Source organism: Neoarius graeffei, chromosome 21 (genome assembly GCF_027579695.1).
Source record: "Neoarius graeffei isolate fNeoGra1 chromosome 21, fNeoGra1.pri, whole genome shotgun sequence".
NCBI classification, from domain to species: Eukaryota; Metazoa; Chordata; class Actinopteri; order Siluriformes; family Ariidae; genus Neoarius; species Neoarius graeffei.
In genome coordinates, this window is record NC_083589.1 from 42,876,224 (window position 1) to 42,896,645 (window position 20,422).

General features: G+C 44.0%; 1 protein-coding gene across 1 annotated transcript; it reads right to left on the minus strand.

The window, feature by feature from the left end:
* Positions 1 to 361: 361 nt before the first annotated feature.
* Positions 362 to 11,114, minus strand: arl1 (ADP-ribosylation factor-like 1). The gene is made up of 6 exons (XM_060903171.1): positions 11,020 to 11,114; positions 2,195 to 2,332; positions 2,014 to 2,095; positions 1,347 to 1,458; positions 1,087 to 1,265; positions 362 to 999 (listed from the first exon to the last, which is right to left on the minus strand). Exons 1-6 carry the CDS (start codon positions 11,021 to 11,023, stop codon positions 969 to 971), a joined length of 546 nt encoding a protein of 181 aa, XP_060759154.1. The 5' UTR covers positions 11,024 to 11,114; the 3' UTR covers positions 362 to 968.
* Positions 11,115 to 20,422: the final 9,308 nt, after the last annotated feature.

Sequence of the window (20,422 nt, forward strand, 5' to 3'; positions counted from 1 at the left end):
CCATCCTTTACAAATATCATTGCCTTAACTTGTCAGCTCAACGTCATAGTTTTGGCCCCTCGGCTGAAGAATTGCTTTGATCCACTTGAAAGCAAAATACTTAATGTGACTTGGCAAGTGGGAAATATGGAACGTCTGAACAAGTCAACGCAACATTTGTCCTTTGTCCAATACTTATGGCACCTTCATGACTCCGAATAATACAGCGATGAGGACTGGTTGAAGACTTTCATCTCGCTCATGACTTTTTTTTTTTCAAAGGAACAAGCAACACTTGCACCTGCTCGGGAAATGATTCATGAGTATTTAACTTGATTACTCTGACTCCACTGCAAGACCATTTCACCTCTTCCATGCAGGAAAAGATTATTGATATCAGATTTATTTCAGTGTTAACACAATATTGTCCACTGTACATGCTTGTATATAAATACGCAATGACAAATCCACTGCATACAAACAAAACAATTAGTCTTAAATAAAACAACCCACTAAAATACCCAAATGTAGTTAGATACCAAAGCCAGAGAACCGAGTAAGGAGTTTGAAGAAATAGCACAAGTAGCAGTGACTCAAGAGTCTGGTACCAAGCTTAAAGGGGGACAGAGGAAATGCCAAACTGATTAAGATACTCCAATGTAGTGGATGTGTTTACAGGAAGAACAGGTCTAACTGGCACCAGTATAGATCAATCGGCACAAGTCTAGGACCGCAGTGTTTCCTACAGCTCATGTACAGAGTCCATATGAACTGGGAACCAGTGAATATTCAGTGCTCAGGCTGTACTGAAGCCCAGATATTCTGTAACTGTAGTTTCATTTTAAGTAGAGGGTACAAGAAAAAAAAAAAAATGCCTTCATATAAAGGGGAAAAGGGAAACGCAGTCACTGGTCCAAAGGGCACCAAAGTCTTTCAACTAGAAGTTTCAGAGGACAGAGAAGTATTTACAGAGAGTGGCGCAAGTGCAATTACTGTCGGCTCTTCAGAGACTCCACCAACCTGCACAGAGAAACGCAAACAAACGCTTTAATACTCAGCAAACACAAAACTGTTCTTTTGTAACGATCGCCTTAAGAAGGTCTGTACCATTCCATAGCCTCATCCAGGCCTATTCCTTTGATGGCAGATGTTTTGAAGATCTGCCACTTCCTGTCTTTGAGTGCAGGTAACCCCAAGGCATTGGCCACCTCAGTGGGCGTCATGGCTTGCTCCATGTCCTGTTTGTTGGCAAACACAACCAGGATGGCTTTTTTCAGTTCTTCCTCCTGCAGGAAGAGAAAACGTTAACGACATCAAATCTACACAAGGCATCATGATCCAGGTCAACGACTGGTTATTTCATTTACCTCCAGCATCGCCACCAGCTCAGACTTTGAGATACCCATCCTGTCACGGTCACTGCTGTCCACAACATAGATCACAGCATCTGTGTTGGAATAATAGCAGCGCCAGTACGGCCTGGGAAACAAACGTGAAGCATGAATGCACCTATCCCACTTTTAATTCCAGCTTGTAAAACCAGCTCATCCCTGAGCCTGATGCACTACAGTCGTCCTCACGGTAACCAGACCACGCCTCTCTAATTTACTGTTGCCAAGTTATGAGACACATCAGAGGCGTGATAGCTTTGAACTTTGTTCGCATAAGATGTGTCATTTCAGGAACATGCTGACAGAGTAAAACAGATCCACGGCGCTTGTCCTTTTCTTGCTGTAAACCATAACAAGAATGTTTCATTCTTAATAAAAAAAAGTTTCTACTTAAAAGCCCTTTCTGACGAGGGATTGAATTCAAATTAACGTATTTTTCAGATGTGAAAATGAATGCCTTTAAACTCGATCCTTTTCCAGGCCAACACAAGATCAGCCATCAAACCCAGGATCCACTGCTTAAGGCAAATATCAGCCTCTATACACACACGGAACTGAAATCAGTCGATCCCTCAAATTAAACTTGTCCAAATGCCAGACAGACTGTTTACTACAACAGCAGCAATGTGTGTTTTTCTCTTACCTGATGCTCGTCTGGCCACCAAGATCCCACACTTGGAACTTCAGGTTCTTGTAAGTCACAGTTTCAACATTGAACCCGATAGCTGTGTTTGGAAAGTGAAGTTATACGAGCACATTGTCTGATCGGTTAATAATTTACGGCTTTAACTGCTGATTGTTCTTAAAATGTTAAATTCACATACTGGGGATTGTTGTGACAACTTCTCCAACTTGCAGCCTGTAGAGGATTGTAGTCTTTCCAGCACCATCCAAACCCAAGATAAGAATTCTCATCTCTCTTGTGCCAAAGAGACCCGAAAACAGGCTCGAGAAGAAACTTCCTGCATGGAAACAAACCACAATTACAGAGGTTTCATTCAGGAAGAGATTTAAAAAAAAAAAAAAAAAGGTGCGACAATGCTGGGATCAGAGGACACACATTCAGCCTGATTCGGACATGATTTTGTTGCGGCTGACAAGTTTCCAGTGTCGGAGCCAAATATGAACATCAGGAACAACTAACAGGCCTTTTAGTTTGACAAAGAACAGCGATGTGGGATCTGGGACACCCTACAACACTGAATATTTTTTTTTGTATTTTCTAGCCTAGTTTGACGACGCCTACAATGTGTTCCTTGATAGCCATGACTGATAATTTCTTGACCCTGCTCCTGATGACAGGCAAGGACATGGATGATTACTGTCAGGGGTCAAGCTTGTATTGCTCATCTCCTGACCAAGACACAGCAAGAAATGAGGTCACTATAACTGATTCGACTGCCTAATCTGACAGTGACCATTATGAAGGACAAAATATATATCATATAGTTTAACCCCAGCATAAAGCGAAAGTGACAATACATGAAAGCCATTGAGTTTTTCCCTTATGTTCAATTCTTTCTGCCAAACACTTCCTTGCCTTCAAATTTTAGTTGTACAGGTTCCCCCCCACCTGAAGTCAGTGAGAGTCTCTCCCTGGAACATTTAGTCAGAAATAAGATTTCCTTCCTCTTTTATTTAATGGATCATCCAAGTATATTACAGACCCCTTCGCAGTAAACGTCAGTCATACGTAAGAGGAAATTGCGCGTGCAGCCTGGACTCAAAGACTCAGCGACGGTCAGACTGACTTTTGGCGACGGTAGAGACGAGAAGAAATGCCTAGTTGTTGGGTGTCAGAATCGTAGCAGTGATGGGGTTAAAATGTACAGAATTCCAGCAGGATCTCACCCATTCCCCCCCCCAAAAAAAAATTTATATATATATACACATACACACACACGCTGACGTCTATGGCTACAAGCCATCAAACGTGTAGACTGGGATGAAAGCATCAAAAATGCACGGGTTTGTAGCGCCCACTTCATCACAGGTAAGATCAGGCTATTTATTAAATCTTTATTCTTTCTAGTCTTCGTTTATTGATGTAGCAAAATACTTTGGTAACGTTTGTCTGATTAGCTGGGTCATAGTTACACAATGTAATGAATATTGTTAGCATCATCAATTTCAGTGTAAAACACGTTCTGTACATGCCCGCACATAATCCTATGCATCTAAAGACTTGTAGGCACGAAGTTTTTCGTGGGTGTACACTGAAGTCTTGTCAATAAGGTACGAGTATATCTGGCCATTGTATACCAGGGAACTTACTAACATCGTCCGTCCACTCTTTAATTAAATGCGGATCCAGTAAGCGATGTCCACTTGTTAGAGTTAACTTATTCATGTAGCATTCTCGATCTTGTAACGGCAATTGTTTTGCATAATCTGACAGCTCATAATGCCGGTCTATGGGCAGCGCCATTGTTTCTGAGTCCAGGCTGCGCGCGCATCCTGGCAACGGTCGGTTTGTTTACAAACATGCGAAGGGGTCTATACAGATATCAACATAAATATTAAGCCTTTCATCATCACTCGAGCTGGTTAGGGATCAAAAACCATGCATCAATTTGAGCAAACAGGAATTACAATTAAATGAAATCAGTGAACAAATCTGAACAGAAGCTCAAACGAGTCGCTCTGAAGAGTTAACGATTCAGTCGAGCATAGCACAATGCTATATATTTTGATTATGATGCCAGAACTTTATTCAGGAGGCTATTCAATCTCACAACTACCTGCACTAAATGAATAAATGGAGCTCATCAGAAGACTGGATTGGGTGGAAAGGAATGGCTCCTACACCCTAACTAGCAAAGTATCAGGTGGTTTAGCCCCATCTTTCTTCTTCTTCTTGTGTGCAGGGTCGCTGCCATGACCTTGACATGTCATCAATTGGAGCATAGTTTTACACCAGATGCCCTTCCTGCCACAGCCCTCCCATTTCCAGACTTGGGACCAACCATTCTCTCTCTCTCTCTCTCTCACACACACACACACACAATTTTGAGTAGCCAGTTAACCCATCTGCATGTCTTTGGACTGTGGAGGAAACCCACGCAGACACGGCGAGAACATGCAAACTCCTCATAGAAAGGCCCCCGGGCTCAAACCCAGAACCTTCTTGTTGTGAGGCGACAGTGCTAACCACTACACCACTGTGCCATGTTAGCCCCATGCTTAGCTATGAATAAAGTTGATCAAACGCGTGTCTATGATGACAGGGGCATAGCTGGCGGGGGGGGACCCTTTGTCGGACCATACATTTTTTCAATAGCCGCATAAGAATATTAGAAAAGCACCCACTGTAATTTTTCAAACTTTTTTTTTTGTTTAACTAGATTGTCACCTCAGCCTCATTAGGGTTTCTATAACCTTGTATAGACTTCCTGTGGTTTGGGCGCAAAAACCCAGTTCTGTGCAAGTGCAACACGATCGCACTAGAAAGCGTGGTCAAGCTGCCAGTGTAGCTGCAGTCTTTTTAGTTGCGAATTATGAGTATTTCCTCTTGTGTCAAAACAAGCGAAACTTTCCTCCTTTTGACGTGAAGAGAGGTAAGCAATTTATTATTTTTTCCCCCCCATCAAAGTTGCATTTTGTGGCTTTGAAGCCAAGTTTTAGTGCTGTTTCTAGAACACATCAAGAAAACGTGGAAGAAACCGCAATAATGGAAGAGCCGGTTTCTAATGCCGCTTTTCCACTACAAACGCGGCTGAGTCGGGCTGAGCCGTGCCGTGCTGAGTCGAGCTGAGTGGGGCTGTTGGAGTTGCATTTCAACTACAACCGCGCTGAACCGTGCTGGCTGGAAGTGGGTGGACACATTGGGTGGAGTTAGCGAAAGTGGGTGGACATCAGGTGATGTCGTTAAGCAGCGCAAACAGTGACATCAGTGATCTTTTAAGCGGTAGTCTCACAACCCGAATAGTAAACAATAAACATGGAGGACATGGAGTCGTTAGTGTTGCTGGTCTTGGTGCTGTGGCTTGTTGTCACCGACAACGCGGACAGATACTGGCAAGAGCGTATAGATGAGGCGAGGCGCATAAGGCTTCAGAAATTCTCGTAATTCTTCTCCTTCCGGGTTTGCGGTGTTTACAGATCCCAGCGTGCTCGCGGGGCGTGTGTGGGCATGTGAGGACACTCCTCCTCACCAATCAGTGCACAGGGGAGTGTCTGCTCACGCCCCCAGCCTCACTCGGCTCGCTTTGGCTCGCTTCAGCCCTACTCCAAAACGGTGCGAGTTTTAGGGGCTAAGCAGGGCTGAAGCGAGCTGAGTCGTGCTGGTTTTTGGTAGTCGAAACGCGAGCCGTGTCGGGCTGAAGTGAGCTGAAAAAGGGTAGTGGAAAAGGGCCATAAGCTACCTAAAACTAGCAATGGTAATTATTTTGTGTTATGTAATATACTCAGGCTGCCAGTCAGTGTGACCCCCCCCCCCGAAAAATCCTAGCTCCACCCCTGGATGGATCATTCTATATTTAAAGAGTACAGGAGCTTTTTTTTTTTTTTAAGAAGTCTGAACTTGAAGTTTTTGACTGGATTTTTCATTTGACTTTAGGCCTGTTGCGATAGTCGATATACCGACTTATCATACGGTAAATTAAAATTAACTTTTTTTTTTTAACCACGATTTTGGCATTTAAGCACTGTACATCTACATAGGGAAGTCGCCAGAGCATTAGCTTGACCCATTGACTGAATAAAACACCGCGCTGTTTTCTGTCATCTCACGTGGCTCTGTCAGAGGTGGGGCCTCCCAGCATGCAACAGTTATCCAGCCAGGGGATCCACTGAATGGGGAAAAGACGTTGCTCTGTTGTACAGACCATAGGCGTAGAATTGGGTATGGACGTGCCCCTACCAATATCAAACGACAGCTGATGTGTCCCTACCAATATTTCTGATTGAAGGGGAAAAAAAAAAAAAAAAAAAAAATCACGCTCTGTGCACGGTACACAAATGGTTACTGTAGGTTTCCACTGGGCAAAACACCACGCAAAATTTGCTCATGAATACTCGCTCTGGGGTGTGGTCATGAAAACAGCAAGCAAGTTCAGCTACCATGTCAATTAGCAAATGCGGTTGCAGTGCAGTGACCGGCTGCTAGCTAGCAAACTGTCCTTGAGGAATGTAACGTTAGATTAGCTCATAAAATTAATCAGTTAACAACAGTTCGTATTCAGTGTGTAAAAACGACAACATATGAATGACTGTTTAAGTTTGCGTGGCATGTAAATAATACAACAACTGGTGTTCATTAAGGTCACAAAGACATTATTAAATCATATCAAACTGTGTTAGTGTTGGCTAATATTGCACCTAGTCTTGCTTGTGAAGTGCCTACAAACTTTAGCAACCCGCTAACCCTGAATTTGAAATGCTTCAAACCTGACAGACCTGAAGAGCCTTGACCAAGTTCGGGTAACATGACACATGTAAACAACAACAACCCGATGGTGATGTGGACATTGTTCGTGGCCCAGACACCTTTTAATCAAATAAAACATTCACGTAATAAGCATAACAGCCTCCGCTTTCTCAATCAGAAATTGGTTACACCCACCTCTTTTGAAAACGGCACATACTGAGTATACACATACGCTGAACTGAATGGTTTTTGAGGGGGTTCATTTGAAAGCGGTCAGCTAGAAACTTGTCTGTAGAACCCCGTCACTCCCTCCTCTCCGAGCTCAAGAAGACAACAGAAGGGCAAGAATATAACAACCAATCAGAATTCAGATACATTCTGTTGCCAAGTAAAATTGTAACCTTTCAACGTGTCAAAGTTCTCGAGCCCTCGTCCTGTTTTACCGTTAGATCAATCACATATCAGCTTAAACTAGCATTCTAAAACTAGTTAAAGATCCCACAGAAGAGAGCCGACTACCCCTTGCCAGACTAACGGAACGCAGTGTTTAAGGCTCCGTATGCGTTTTACTTCCATTTATGAGGGAAAGGAACATACTCCCTCCCGACAGTCAATGCGTTATTCGCTTGTAAAACACATTTGCAAATTAGTAGAATGAGTTAATCACCATATGCAAGATTTGCATTTAATCAAATGGATTGCAGGTTATTATTCATGAATTACTACAGTTCTGAACTTCAAATTTTAAAACTTTGGAGAGACGATGGCTGCTCTTTTGGTGGAACACAACGGCGCAAAATACTGTGACCCTCTAATGTTGACCTGAAGTTGGCATTGGGTTATGTCCCCACCAATGTTAATACCAAACCTCCGCCCTTGCCTACATGTTCTCGTTCTAATCGTTGTTACTTTTATCCAAATGACAGCTGGCAATATGTTGTTACTTTGCACTTTGTTTATCTGGGTAATAATCTTTGAGAAACTTGATTGGCAGAATGTTGCCTGCGAAGAAAAGAATGTCTTTATTACCGTGCCAAGTTAATACTTACTCAAGTGCAATTTTTAAGAGCCATAGATTGTATTTTATTTATTGTTGTGAGTGGTTTTGTTTGATTGTTATTTATTTATATATTTTTTACATTCCACTGTTGAATTGAATAAGTTGACTTAATTTTAAAAAAAAAAGTTTACTGTTCTTTGAAAGGGTGTATTTGCATGATTATTTTACTAGTGGCATAAAATTGTCTTGAAAAGACGTCAACAATAATATCGTTAATCGCAATAATTTCTGAGACGATATATATCGTCCAACAAAACGTGTTATCGTGACAGGCCTATTTGACTTCTGTAAACTAACTTAAAAGTAGTTGAAGAAACTAAGCTGAATCAAATCAGGGTTTGCAGGTTTGAATCTCTGCAGCTCAACAGAGCAGTTTCAGAGGATAGTCTCAATTTAAAACACCAAGAATTAGTAAAGATGTGATTGTCATGTGGGCGGCATGGTGGTATAAGTAGTTAGCACGGTCGCCTCACAGCAAGAAGGTTCTGGGTTCGAGGCCAGCAGCTTGGGGGGGGTTTTCTGTGTGGAGTTTGCATGTTCTCACGTTGTCTGCGTGGGTTTCCTCCGGGTGCTCCGGTTTCCATAACATGTGGTTAGGTTAATATGGGTGAGGCACCTAACTCCCAACTGAGCGCTGTTAGCATGGCTGCCCACTGCTCCGTGTGTGTGTTCACTGCTTCAGATGGGTTAAATGCAGAGAAGAATTTCACAAGCACGGCTCAAAATTTGCGGTGGTCCGGTCGCCCGAGGCAACTTAATTTGTCATTTGGTGGGCAATTCCTGTCACTAGCTAGCCCGGCTGGCTAGTTGGAAAAAAATTATATATATATATATATATATATATATATATATATATATATATATATATATATATATATATATATAGCGAAGATTCAGACACACCGTCAACTAAGTCAGGCTGTCGGTTTTTTCACTACTGCGCATGCATATAACGCATCTCGTTGAATATCGCGGTAATCACGTTATCAAATTCAATAGATGTGGCCACATTATCGCCCATTTAAACACGTGTTTTTGCTGTTGTTGTTTACATCTTCCATATCGCAACGTAGCTTTGGTATTTTCTGAAAGGCGTACAGAAACCGCCAGAGACGGGGACAAAGCGACCTCGGTCTGAAGAGGAGAAAAAGGCTGCAGATAAAGTGTACGAGAAGGAGAAATGACAAAGGACTTATAAGCAAACGTGGGAGCAGGGTAGGCCTTGGCTGCAATACGATTTTTATGGAATAATTTTCTTCAAGTTGATTCCTAGTCAATATGAAGCTCCTAATGCTTTCTCTCTCTCAAATGGTGAAATACAGAAAAGCATGTTGGACATATTTTGGGTGCTATAGTCATGATAGTAAGTATACTTGTTTTCAATACTCATACACCAAGTTCCCAAGTTTTCCAATATATTATTATTTCATCTCATCTCATTATCTGTAGCTGCTTTATCCTTCTACAGGGTCGCAGGCAAGCTGGAGCCTATCCCAGCTGACTACGGGCGAAAGGCAGGGTACACCCTGGACAAGTCGCCAGGTCATCACAGGGCTGACACATAGACACAGACAACCATTCACACCTACGGTCAATTTAGAGTCACCAGTTAACCTAACCTGCATGTCTTTGGACTGTGGGGGAAACCGGAGCACCTGGAGGAAACCCACGCGGACACGGGGAGAACATGCAAACTCCACACAGAAAGGCCCTCGCCGGCCCCGGGGCTCGAACCCAGGACCTTCTTGCTGTGAGGCGACAGCGCTAACCACTACACCACCGTGCCGCCTATATTATTATTTGTTGTTATTATATTATGGAGCTCTGTGTTGTTCTTATCTCATCATCTGTAGCCGCTTTATCCTGTTCTACAGGGTCGCAGGCAAGCTGGAGCCTATCCCAGCTGACTACGGGCGAAAGGCGGGGTACACCCTGGACAAGTCGGCAGGTCATCACAGGGCTGACACACAGACAACCATTCACACTCACATTCACACCTACGGTCAATTTAGAGTCACCAGTTAACCTAACCTGCATGTCTTTGGACTGTGGGGGAAACCGGAGCACCCGGAGGAAACCCACGCGGACACAGGGAGAACATGCAAACTCCGCACAGAAAGGCCCTCGCCGGCCACAGGGCTCGAACCCGGACCTTCTTGCTGTGAGGCGACAGCGCTAACCACTACACCACCGTGCCGCCCTGGTAACTACTCTCGTGTTATTTTTGACAGAAGTAAAATTCATACATGAACAAATTTTGGTTAGTTACTTTGGAAGGTAACTAGTCCGGCTGGCTGGCGAAAAAAAAAAAAAGAATTTCTAGGCCTGACAAGTGTGTGATGAATAAAGTTGTGCTTTCTTTCTTTCTTTCTTTGTCATTTTCAGAAAGATATTCCGGTTCGCCGGTAATAATGTGGCACGATATCCAATTCTCGTCTTTAGTACCGTGTGACGTGAATAATCGCCGGTAATAATCTGGAGCGATTTTGAATTACTCGTCTTTAGTATGTTCAATCGTGTCACAGATCAGATGTAAAACAAACACAGGCATTGATCCTTCCTCCAGAGTTCCTCAAAAAGCCGAACTGAGGAGCTCCATGTCAGGATTTTGTTGCTGACGGTGTGAATTCGTTTCGATATGAAATCGACATGCATGTAAACAAGAGAACCGAATCCATTCGGATTTTGGAGCAAGATCACACACACACAAAAAAAAACATACACTTCACTTCTCCTACTTGTTATTTTTTTGATCTTTTAAAGATAATCTGAACTGAATAAATTGATCCAGAACAGAATTAAGGAAATTTTTGTAACGCCTTCTGAAAAGTCACAGATGGACAATTCAATTCAATTCAATTCAATGATGGGGCTAGAACGCACACCATAAACCACTAGCACACTCCATTTCCAACAGGAAGCTGGATTATGTTTTTTTTTTAAGCAAACAGGAAGCAAATCACTGGGACGTAAACAGCAAGTGACCGTGACTTACAGCACAGGTTTAATGAAGGCGCTCTTCATCACTAAAATGTATAAAATCTCACAGCCCTTTAGATCACCATGGCACCAGGCTAACCCTGTGTTAGCATGTCCGCTAGCGACAAGCGCTAAATTCAACCGATAACGACTTCTACTTCAGATAAAATGAACACACATTACAAAAGACTTCATAAACAACTAACATTTTTCAAAGAAGGGGGAAAAAAGCCACCCCATACCCATTTTGAACTGAGTACTCCAGGCGCGCTGCGGATAGAAGATCAGCAACCTGGCTGTCTGGAATGAGCGTTTCCGTCTTCGAAGTTTTAAATGACGTGTCAATGTAGCATGTGTACGAGTGTCGCAGATTCGCCAATCTTCATATAACCCACTTCCGCAAAATGCTTGCATACATGATTTGTAAATCAGATCAACCGTAGCTCGACGCCCACGTTGGACACAATTTTAGCGTGGAGCTAGTCTTTTATCCACGGTCGTAGATTCGTATATTCAATTAAAAAAATTCTCAAACTATTTTTAATGTACTGTTACTGGTTTTATGTTGATTTAATTTAAGTTGACTACTACTACTACTACTACTACTACTAATAATAATAATAATAATACAATTTAGTCTATTCATTCTGCATAAAATAATATATGAAATGGCGCCCTCCAGTGGCTAATGCGTATGACGCAACTTTTCTATATAAACTCCAGATCTACATCACAAAGTAGGCAAATGAATGGTTCCTCCACTGGGGTGCTGATATTACATTCATTCGTCCATTTAATTTCATTTTTATTTTCATTAATATCTGAATCAGTTTAACATCTGATGCTTAAAACATCTTTCTCCACGAGTCATCTGTTATAGGTTATGAATAATGTACATTTTGTGTCCCACAACCTTTTTACCTGAACACATTCACTCTTATGAAATATTCAGAAGATTCCACAAGACACTTGTGGAACAGGAAGTTGCATCATCCATTTTTTTTCTGAAGGTCATGGGAAGAAGAAAATAAGTCATTTCATTCTTTCTTTTCCCTTTATTTTTTGTGATATTGTGAAATTGGGCGGCACGGTGGTGTAGTGGTTAGCGCTGTCGCCTCACAGCAAGAAGGTCCGGGTTCGAGCCCTGTGGCCGGCGAGGGCCTTTCTGTGTGGAGTTTGTATGTTCTCCCCGTGTCCGCGTGGGTTTCCTCCGGGTGCTCCGGTTTCCCCCACAGTCCAAAGACATGCAGGTTAGGTTAACTGGTGGCTCTAAATTGACCGTAGGTGTGAATGTGAGTGTGAATGGTTGTCTCTGTGTCAGCCCTGTGATGACCTGGTGACTTGTCCAGGGTGTACCCCGCCTTTCGCCCGTAGTCAGCTGGGATAGGCTCCAGCTTGCCTGCGACCCTGTAGAACAGGATAAAGCGGCTAGAGATAATGAGATGAGATGAGATATTGTGAAATTGACTGATGGTTACTTTGCTGTTATCCAAATTATAGACTGGATATAAATTACCACATGAAAATAAGTTTGTTGATGTAAATTATTACATTAATGTAGTAATAATAATATAATTACTTGTGTTATGTCATTAACATGCCACATTTTGTGCATTTTTAAATTATATGCTTAAAAATCCCTGTTACTTTCAACTCTGCTGCTTGTTTAAAACCAAAATGCAGCAATTGTCAGAAATCTTGTACAGATTAGGTGGGCTAAAACGTTTTTTAATGGTAAAATGCACTTTTTCTTAGATTTAACGTTTAAAAAAAGATTCAAGTTAAAGCTACAGTAAGCAACGTTGGGGAAACCAGCAAGAGTAAATTATCACATTGATAGACAACGTATAGATTTTGAAAGTGTCCAACCGAATAAAACCCCACCCCTAACTTCAGCCCTCCCTCCAAAGCCACTCCTCCAAAACACATGAACGCACACTGCCTGACTGCTGCTGGAGGATGAGTACATATGAGAGGAAGCTCTGAAGAGAGGATTGCAGCCCGTCGTTGTCATAACCAACTACCTCATGTCTCATTCATATATAAGAAAACACCTCACATTGCCATAATGAATATAAACAACAAATATGGCTATTGTTAGTAGCTCACAGATGTCGACTAGATCACTAGCTTTAGCAATGTGTGAAATATCTCTGCCTAGCCTTGTGGAAGACTCCAGTCACGTGCATTGAGTGCACAGGCAGAGTGTGTGCAGGTAGACAGGCAGGTAAACCATGCAGTCATTTCATTTGAACCAAACGAAACTATTGGACAGGCCTTTTACAGACCTGTTACTGCCAGAGATGACAGATTTTTTTTCTTTTTATTGTCAGAGCATTTGATTTATTCACTTCTGTCAGAATGTATAGAGAATTTCAAGGAATACAACAAAAAATGTTTCTAAAATAACATTTCCTCCCTTAGGTTTAGAGTTCAAAGTTAAGGGATAAATCCTGGACTCACCCATGGAGTTGAGCTGATCAGAAATAATTTAGATGAGTGTCATGGCTCATGAGAATTTCCAATAATATACATTTTCATTTAATTATATTTATTAGTAAACAAACACATGGGGCGGCACAGTGGTGTAGTGGTTAGCACTGTTGCCTCACAGCAAGAAGGTCCGGGTTTGAGCCCAGTGGCTGACTAGGGCCTTTCTGTGTGGAGTTTGCATGTTCTCCCCGTGTCCGCGTGGGTTTCCTCCGGGTGCTCCGGTTTCCCCCACAGTCCAAAGACATGCAGGTTAGGTTAACTGGTGACTCTAAATTGACCGTAGGTGTGAATGTGAGTGTGAATGGTTGTCTGTGTCTATGTGTCAGCCCTGTGATGACCTGGTGACTTGTCCAGGGTGTACCCCGCCTTTCACCCGTAGTCAGCTGGGATAGGCTCCAGCTTGCCTGTGACCCTGTAGGACAGGATAAGTGGCTACAGATAATGGATGGATGGATTAGTAAACACAGTATTCATTCTCATTTCAATTTTTTTTTAACTTGAAGTCCTTTATAAACTCTTGGCAATGACACATTTTGTAACAATATGTATTGACGCTGTAACTAAAATCATATCATAAATTAGCCTGATTTTCATATAGTAAATACGGATAATGACTCAAATCCGTCCCATCCATCCATCCATCCATCCATCCATCCATCCATCCATCTTCTACCGCTTATCTGGATCCGGGTCGTGAGGGTAGCAGCCTAAGCAGAGCAGCCCAGACTTCCCTCTCCCCGGCCACCTCCACCAGCTCTTCTGGGGGAATACCGAGGCATTCCCAGGCCAGCAGAGAGATGTAATCTCTCCAGCGTGTCCTGGGTCTGCCCCGGGGTCTCCTCCTGGTGGGGCATGCCCAGAAAACCTCCCGTGGGAGGTGGCCAAGGGGTATCCTAACAAGGTGCCCAAACCACCTCAACTGACTCCTTTCGATGTGGAGGAGAAGCGGTTCTACTCTGAGTCTCTCCCAAATGACCAAGCTTCTCACCCAGTCTCTAAGGGAGAGCCCAGCCACCCTGCGGAGAAAACTCATTTTTACTGCTTGTATCCACGATCTCATTCTTTCAGTCACTACCCATAGCTCATGACCGTAGGTGAGAGTGGGAACGTAGATGGACCAGTAAATTGAGAGCTTTGCCTTTTGGCTCAGCTCTCTCTTTACCACAACAGACCGGTTTAGCATCCGCATCACTGCTGATGCTGCCCCGATCCGTCTGTCCAACTCCCGCTCCCCCTTACCCTCAGTCGTGAACAAAACCCCGAGATACTTAAACTCCACTACACCACCAGGCAGTACAGTGGTGTAGTGGTTAGCACGGTCACCTCACAGCAAGAAGGGTCTGGGTTCGAACCCAGCGGCCAGTGAGGGCCTTTCTGTGTGGAGTTTGCATATTCTCCCCATGTCTGCGTGGGTTTCCTCTGGGTGCTCCGGTTTCCCCCACAATCCAAAGACGTGCAGTTAGGTTGACATGGGATGGCCTTGGGCTGAGGTGTCCTTGAGCAAGGTACTGAACCCCTGACTGCTCCCCGGGTGCTCTGGGCTGCCCACTGCTCTGTGTGTGCGTGTGTTCACTCCTTCAGATGGGTTAAATGCAGAGGATGAATTTCACTGTGCTTGAAGTGTGCATGTGACAAATAAAGATTTCTTCTCCTCCACTTTAGGTAGCAACTCCCCCCTGACCCAGAGTAGGCACTCCACCCGTTTCCGGCTGAGTGCCATGACCACGGACTTGGAAATGCTGATCCTCATCCCAGCCGCTTCGCACTTGGCTGCAAACCATCCCAGCGCATGTTGCAAGTCACAGATTGATGAAGCCAACAGGACCACATCATCCGCAAAAAGCAGAGACGTGATCCTGCTGCCACCAAACCGGACACCCTCCGCTCCTTGGCTGTGCCTAGAAATTTTGTCCATAAAAGTTATGAACAGAACCAGTGACAAAGGACTCAAATCCGTTCAGCTTTAAAGCCTAATGTAGTTGAGCTATTCCTGATGTAGCAGTATACCGTGTTGTCAGCTGCATTGTCTGGTGTATTGATTATATCATGCTGTGCTTATAGGGTTGGGTTTTTTTTGGTAACCATAGTTTTATACATTTTTTTTTCTTACTTCTTGTAGTTCCTGTAGTATAGAATGGGTTCAAGCACGATATTTCCTACTGTTGTAAACATGAGTGTGGAGGAGATGACGGTAATAATCTACTGGACCTGAAGTTCTTAAACTACATGTTTGAACTGTGGCACACCTTCTCCTGCTGTGGATCCCTTAAAGATTTACACCTCCCCAAAAACAGTTGAGGCCCAAGTCTTCCCATGGCTTCAGTGGATACTGTAGACAAACTTCACCTGGTAGCACTTATGATGAATATGAAGGAAGATATCATGAAAAAAATAGGTACCCTATGGGTACATGTGCCTACTGCTTATAAATAAAACTGTTTTCTGATACCATGTCCATACAGTAACTATAGCATATATTTACTCTATGAGGCAGTAGCCACAAAAATGAAGTGTAATCCAAAAATGAACAATTTAAAAATCACAGAAGTAAAATATACCAAGTGTCTGTACTTTATATTATTCTACTCTTACCTCTTACAGTTTCTGAAACTGAAACCTCCAAACCGAGGCTGACATACCCACGCTGTCGCCATGACCCAAACTCTTATTTCCCGGAAATGGCCCGATGCTAGAGCTCAGTGGAACGCACTTTCTCTCTGTAATAAACATAAACATGTCTGAAAGCGATTTCTTGGGGACTTCCGGGATTGGCGAATATGGAGTAGACGTGAATTTCTCAAGCTCTCGTTGAAAGTAGATAAAATTCATCTCTAACCCCATCTAACTTTCCACATCAACAGTCAATGCTTTTGATTTAATTGCGTCATACTTTTTTTGCCACTGGAAAGTGCGAGAATGGCCCGCAAACCAGGGAAATACAGCAAAAAAGAGGAGCCAGCATCCAAGGCTAGCTTAACTGTGGAGGCTATGACCACGCTTTTGGAACAACACAAAGAATCCCTATCTGCTGAATTTAAATCTGCTCTGGGAGTGATGGACTCTAAGCTAGATCAAATTCGTTCCTTGGCGGAAGACCACGGTCAACGAATATCCTCACTCGAATTATTTTCTGACGATGCTAGTCAACGATTACAAGAATTGGAAGCTATGTGTGCTAACCTGCATGATGCCAACTCTAAGCTAGCCACAAAAGTATCCGACCTGGAGGGATGTAGCCACCGCTCCAATTTACGTATCCTTGGCTTGCCCGAATCCATTGAAAGCGGCCGTCCGATTCAGTTTTTTGCAGAGTTTCTTGTTGAGGTCTTCGGAAAGGAACTACTACCAACTCCTCCAGAAATCGATCGTGTGCACCGTAGTCTTACGGCCAAGCCCAAGGTAGGTGAGAGACCGTGTCCAGTTCTGTTGTGCATGCACAGATACCAGATAAAAGATCTCCTAGTTCGCAAAGCTTGCAAGAAAGGCAAGATGATCTACCAGGGTCACAGCATTCGTGTGGTAGAAGATTACAGCCCAGACGTGCTATGCCAGCGGACCGAATATAAAGAAGTCATGGCTGATCTTTACAAACAGGGATTGCAACCTGCTCTCCTCTACCCGGCTCGCCTGCGCATCACCCTCCCCAACGGCAGAAAGAAGTGGCTGGATTCGGTCGCAGCTGCACAAAAGTACATTAAGGAGTACGAGGCTGGTAAAGTTAATGATGTTGGCATAGGCCAACACAGACAAGATGATTAGTGCTAAAGACAGTTATTATCCTTTATGTCTTGCATTGGTCATTTAACTAAATCAGCATTGTCTACTACGACCAAGCTTCTAAGTGGGCTCTTGTAAATTGTTAATGTAGGATAGGCCTACATAGCAATCATAAATTGCTAATTTTCTTTAGATTCTTAACAGTCCAACTGGACTCGCAATTATCTGCTGATTCATTCCATCAGTCATCTTTGTCTCCTACCGTATTATAATGATTTTTTCCTATAGCTTACTATTCATTCCTAATTGTGTGCAGAATTAGATTTAACCCAAGCCTTCATGTTTAGTGATAAATGCTGTTAATGTACAATAGCCTTGTGTTTATGTGGTTCTGATAGCACAGACAGACCTTTTTTCTTCTCCTTTTTGACTTTTTGGGGTTCAAACCCAGCCTGTAATGGACAGAGAGTTATTGGGATACTCTAGGTGAAGTGTGTTACACAATGGTTGTGTTAAAGAGTTTGCTGTTGTTTTATGTAGCAGCACTAGGGATTATGGATATGGGGGAGGGAGTTTTATTCTCAGCTTTTTTTTTTTAAATTTTTCTTCAAGTGGGACTTGAACTTTATTTTCCAACAGGAGAAAAAAAAAGTTTATATTTATATGCCACAGTGGCTATCCACTAACACAAATATACAATCTGCTGACCCAACTGAGCTAACTAGGCATTCATAGTGGGTAGTAATGTGAACCTAATCAGTTGGAATGTCAAGGGTTTAAATCATCAGGTAAAGAGGAATAAGGTTGTCTTGCATTTACAACAACTGAAAGTCGGGATCGCATTTTTGCAAGAGACCCACTTGCTAGATGCTGACTGCTTTTGCATACATGGCAAATGGGTGGGACAACTATTTTGTTCATGCTTCCAGGCTAAATCAAGGGGTGTGGCTATTTTAATACACAAAAATATACCTTTTGAGCCCTCTAGTGTAACCAAGGACCGTAATGGGAGATACACTACCATTCAAAAGTTTGGGGTCACCCAGACAATTTTGTGTTTTCCATGAAAAGTCACACTTTTATTTACCACCATAAGTTGTAAAATGGATAGAATTATAGTCAAGACATTTTTCTGGCTATTTTGAGCATTTAATCGACCCCACAAATGTGATGCTCCAGAAACTCAATCTGCTCAAAGGAAGGTCAGTTTTATAGCTTCTCTAAAGAGCTAAACTGTTTTCAGCTGTGCTAACATGATTGTACAAGGGTTTTCTAATCATCCATTAGCCTTCTGAGGCAATGAGCAAACACATTGTACCATTAGAACACTGGAGTGAGAGTTGCTGGAAATGGGCCTCTATACACCTATGGAGATATTGCACCAAAAACCAGACATTTGCAGCTAGAATAGTCATTTACCACATTAGCAATGTATAGAGTGGATTTCTGATTAGTTTAAAGTGATCTTCATTGAAAAGAACAGTGCTTTTTTTTTAAAAAAAATAAGGAAATTTCAAAGTGACCCCAAACTTTTGAACAGTAGTGTACGGTACATAATTATAAAAGGGAAGCTATTTGGTGCCCAGGTTATGCTGGCCAATGTCTCGTCTCGTCTCGTCTTCTTCCGCTTTATCCGGGACCGGGTCGCGGAGGCAGCAGTCTAAGCAGGGAAGCCCAAACTTCCCTTTCCCCAGACACCTCGGCCAGCTCCTCGGGAAGAACACCGAGGCGTTCCCAGGCCAGCCGAGAGACATAGTCCCTCCAGCGTGTCCTGGGTCTTCCCCGGGGCCTCCTCCCGGGGGGACATGCCTGGAACACCTCCCCAGGGAGGCGTCCAGGAGGCATCCGAAAAAGATGCCCGAGCCACCTCAGCTGATTCCTCTCGATGTGGAGCAGCAGCGGCTCTACTCCGAGCTCCTCCCGAGTGACTGTGCTTCTCACCCTATCTCTAAGGGAGCGCCCAGCCACCCTGCGAAGGAAACTCATTTCGGCCGCTTGTATCCGCGATCTTGTCCTTTCGGTCATTACCCAAAGCTCATGACCATAGGTGAGAGTCGGAACGTAGATCGACCGGTAAATTGAGAGCTTCGCCTTTTGGCTCAGCTCCTTCTTCACCACAACGGACCGGTAAAGCGACCGCATCACTGCGGAGGCTGCACCGATCCGCCTGTCGATCTCACGCTCCATCCTTCCCTCACTCGTGAACAAGATCCCGAGATACTTAAACTCCTCCACTTGAGGCAGAACTTCTCCACCAACCTGGAGAGGGCAAGCCACCCTTTTCCGGTCGAGAACCATGGCCTCGGACTTGGAGGTGCTGATTCTCATCCCAGCCGCTTCACACTCGACTGCAAACCGCCCCAGTGCATGCTGAAGGTCCTGGTTTGAAGAAGCCAACAGGACAACATCATCCGCAAAAAGCAGAGATGAAATCCTGTGGTTCCCAAACAGGATTCCTTCTGGCCCCTGGCTGCGCCTAGAAATTCTGTCCATAAAAATTATGAACAGAACCGGTGACAAAGGGCAGCCCTGCCGGAGTCCAACATGCACTGGGAACAGGTCTGACTTACTGCCGGCAATGCGAACCAGACTCCTGCTCCGTTCGTACAGGGACCGGACAGCCCTTAGCAAAGAGCCCCGAACCCCATACTCCCGAAGCACCCCCCACAGAATACTACGGGGGACACGGTCGAATGCCTTCTCCAGATCCACAAAGCACATGTGGACTGGTTGGGCAAACTCCCATGAACCCTCGAGCACCCTATGAAGGGTATAGAGCTGGTCCAGTGTTCCGCGTTCTTGGAGAGAAATCCGAGGACCGTGACGTCGCCCGGGATGACGCAGCCGGGGCCCCACCCTGGAGCCAGGCCCGGGGTTGGGGCTCGTATGCGAGCGCTTGGTGGCCGGGCCTTTGCCCATGGGGCCCGGCCGGGCTCAGCCCGAAGAGGTGACGTGGGCCCGACCTCCTGTGGGTTCACCACCCACAGAGGTAGCAGTAGGGGACTGGTGCAATGTGGATTGGGTGGCAGTCGAAGGCAGGGGCCTCGACGACCTGATCCCCGGACACAGCGGCTGGCTGTTGGGACATGGAATGCTGGCCAATGTCTATGCTCCAAACTTTGACGACATTGCTTTTTTTGACCGCTTTTTCTCACGCCTACCTGATCTTAACATGCACTCTCTGATTCTTGGTGGTGACTTTAACTGCTGGCTAGATCCAGTGTTAGGTCGATCCTCTTCCAATCCAGCTGCGGTACGCAAATCAACTAGTCACATACAGTCCTTCCTTTCTGAACATGGCGTGTCTGATATTTGGCGTTTTTTACATCCCTCTACAAAGGAATACTCTTACTTTTCTAATGTTCACCACACTTACACTAGAATTGATTACTTTTTTATAGACAATAAGCTAATCACACACACTCGCTCCTGTGA

What these genes read in the sequence shown, in the direction of transcription:
- arl1 (XM_060903171.1), bottom strand. An exon ending in GGTGGCCAGACGAGCATCAG is followed by an intron (nt 1,459 to 2,013) that starts GTAAGAGAAAAA and finishes TTTGTTTCCCAG; the next exon opens with GCCGTACTGGCGCTGCTATT. An exon ending in AGCTGGTGGCGATGCTGGAG is followed by an intron (nt 1,266 to 1,346) that starts GTAAATGAAATA and finishes CTCTTCCTGCAG; the next exon opens with GAGGAAGAACTGAAAAAAGC.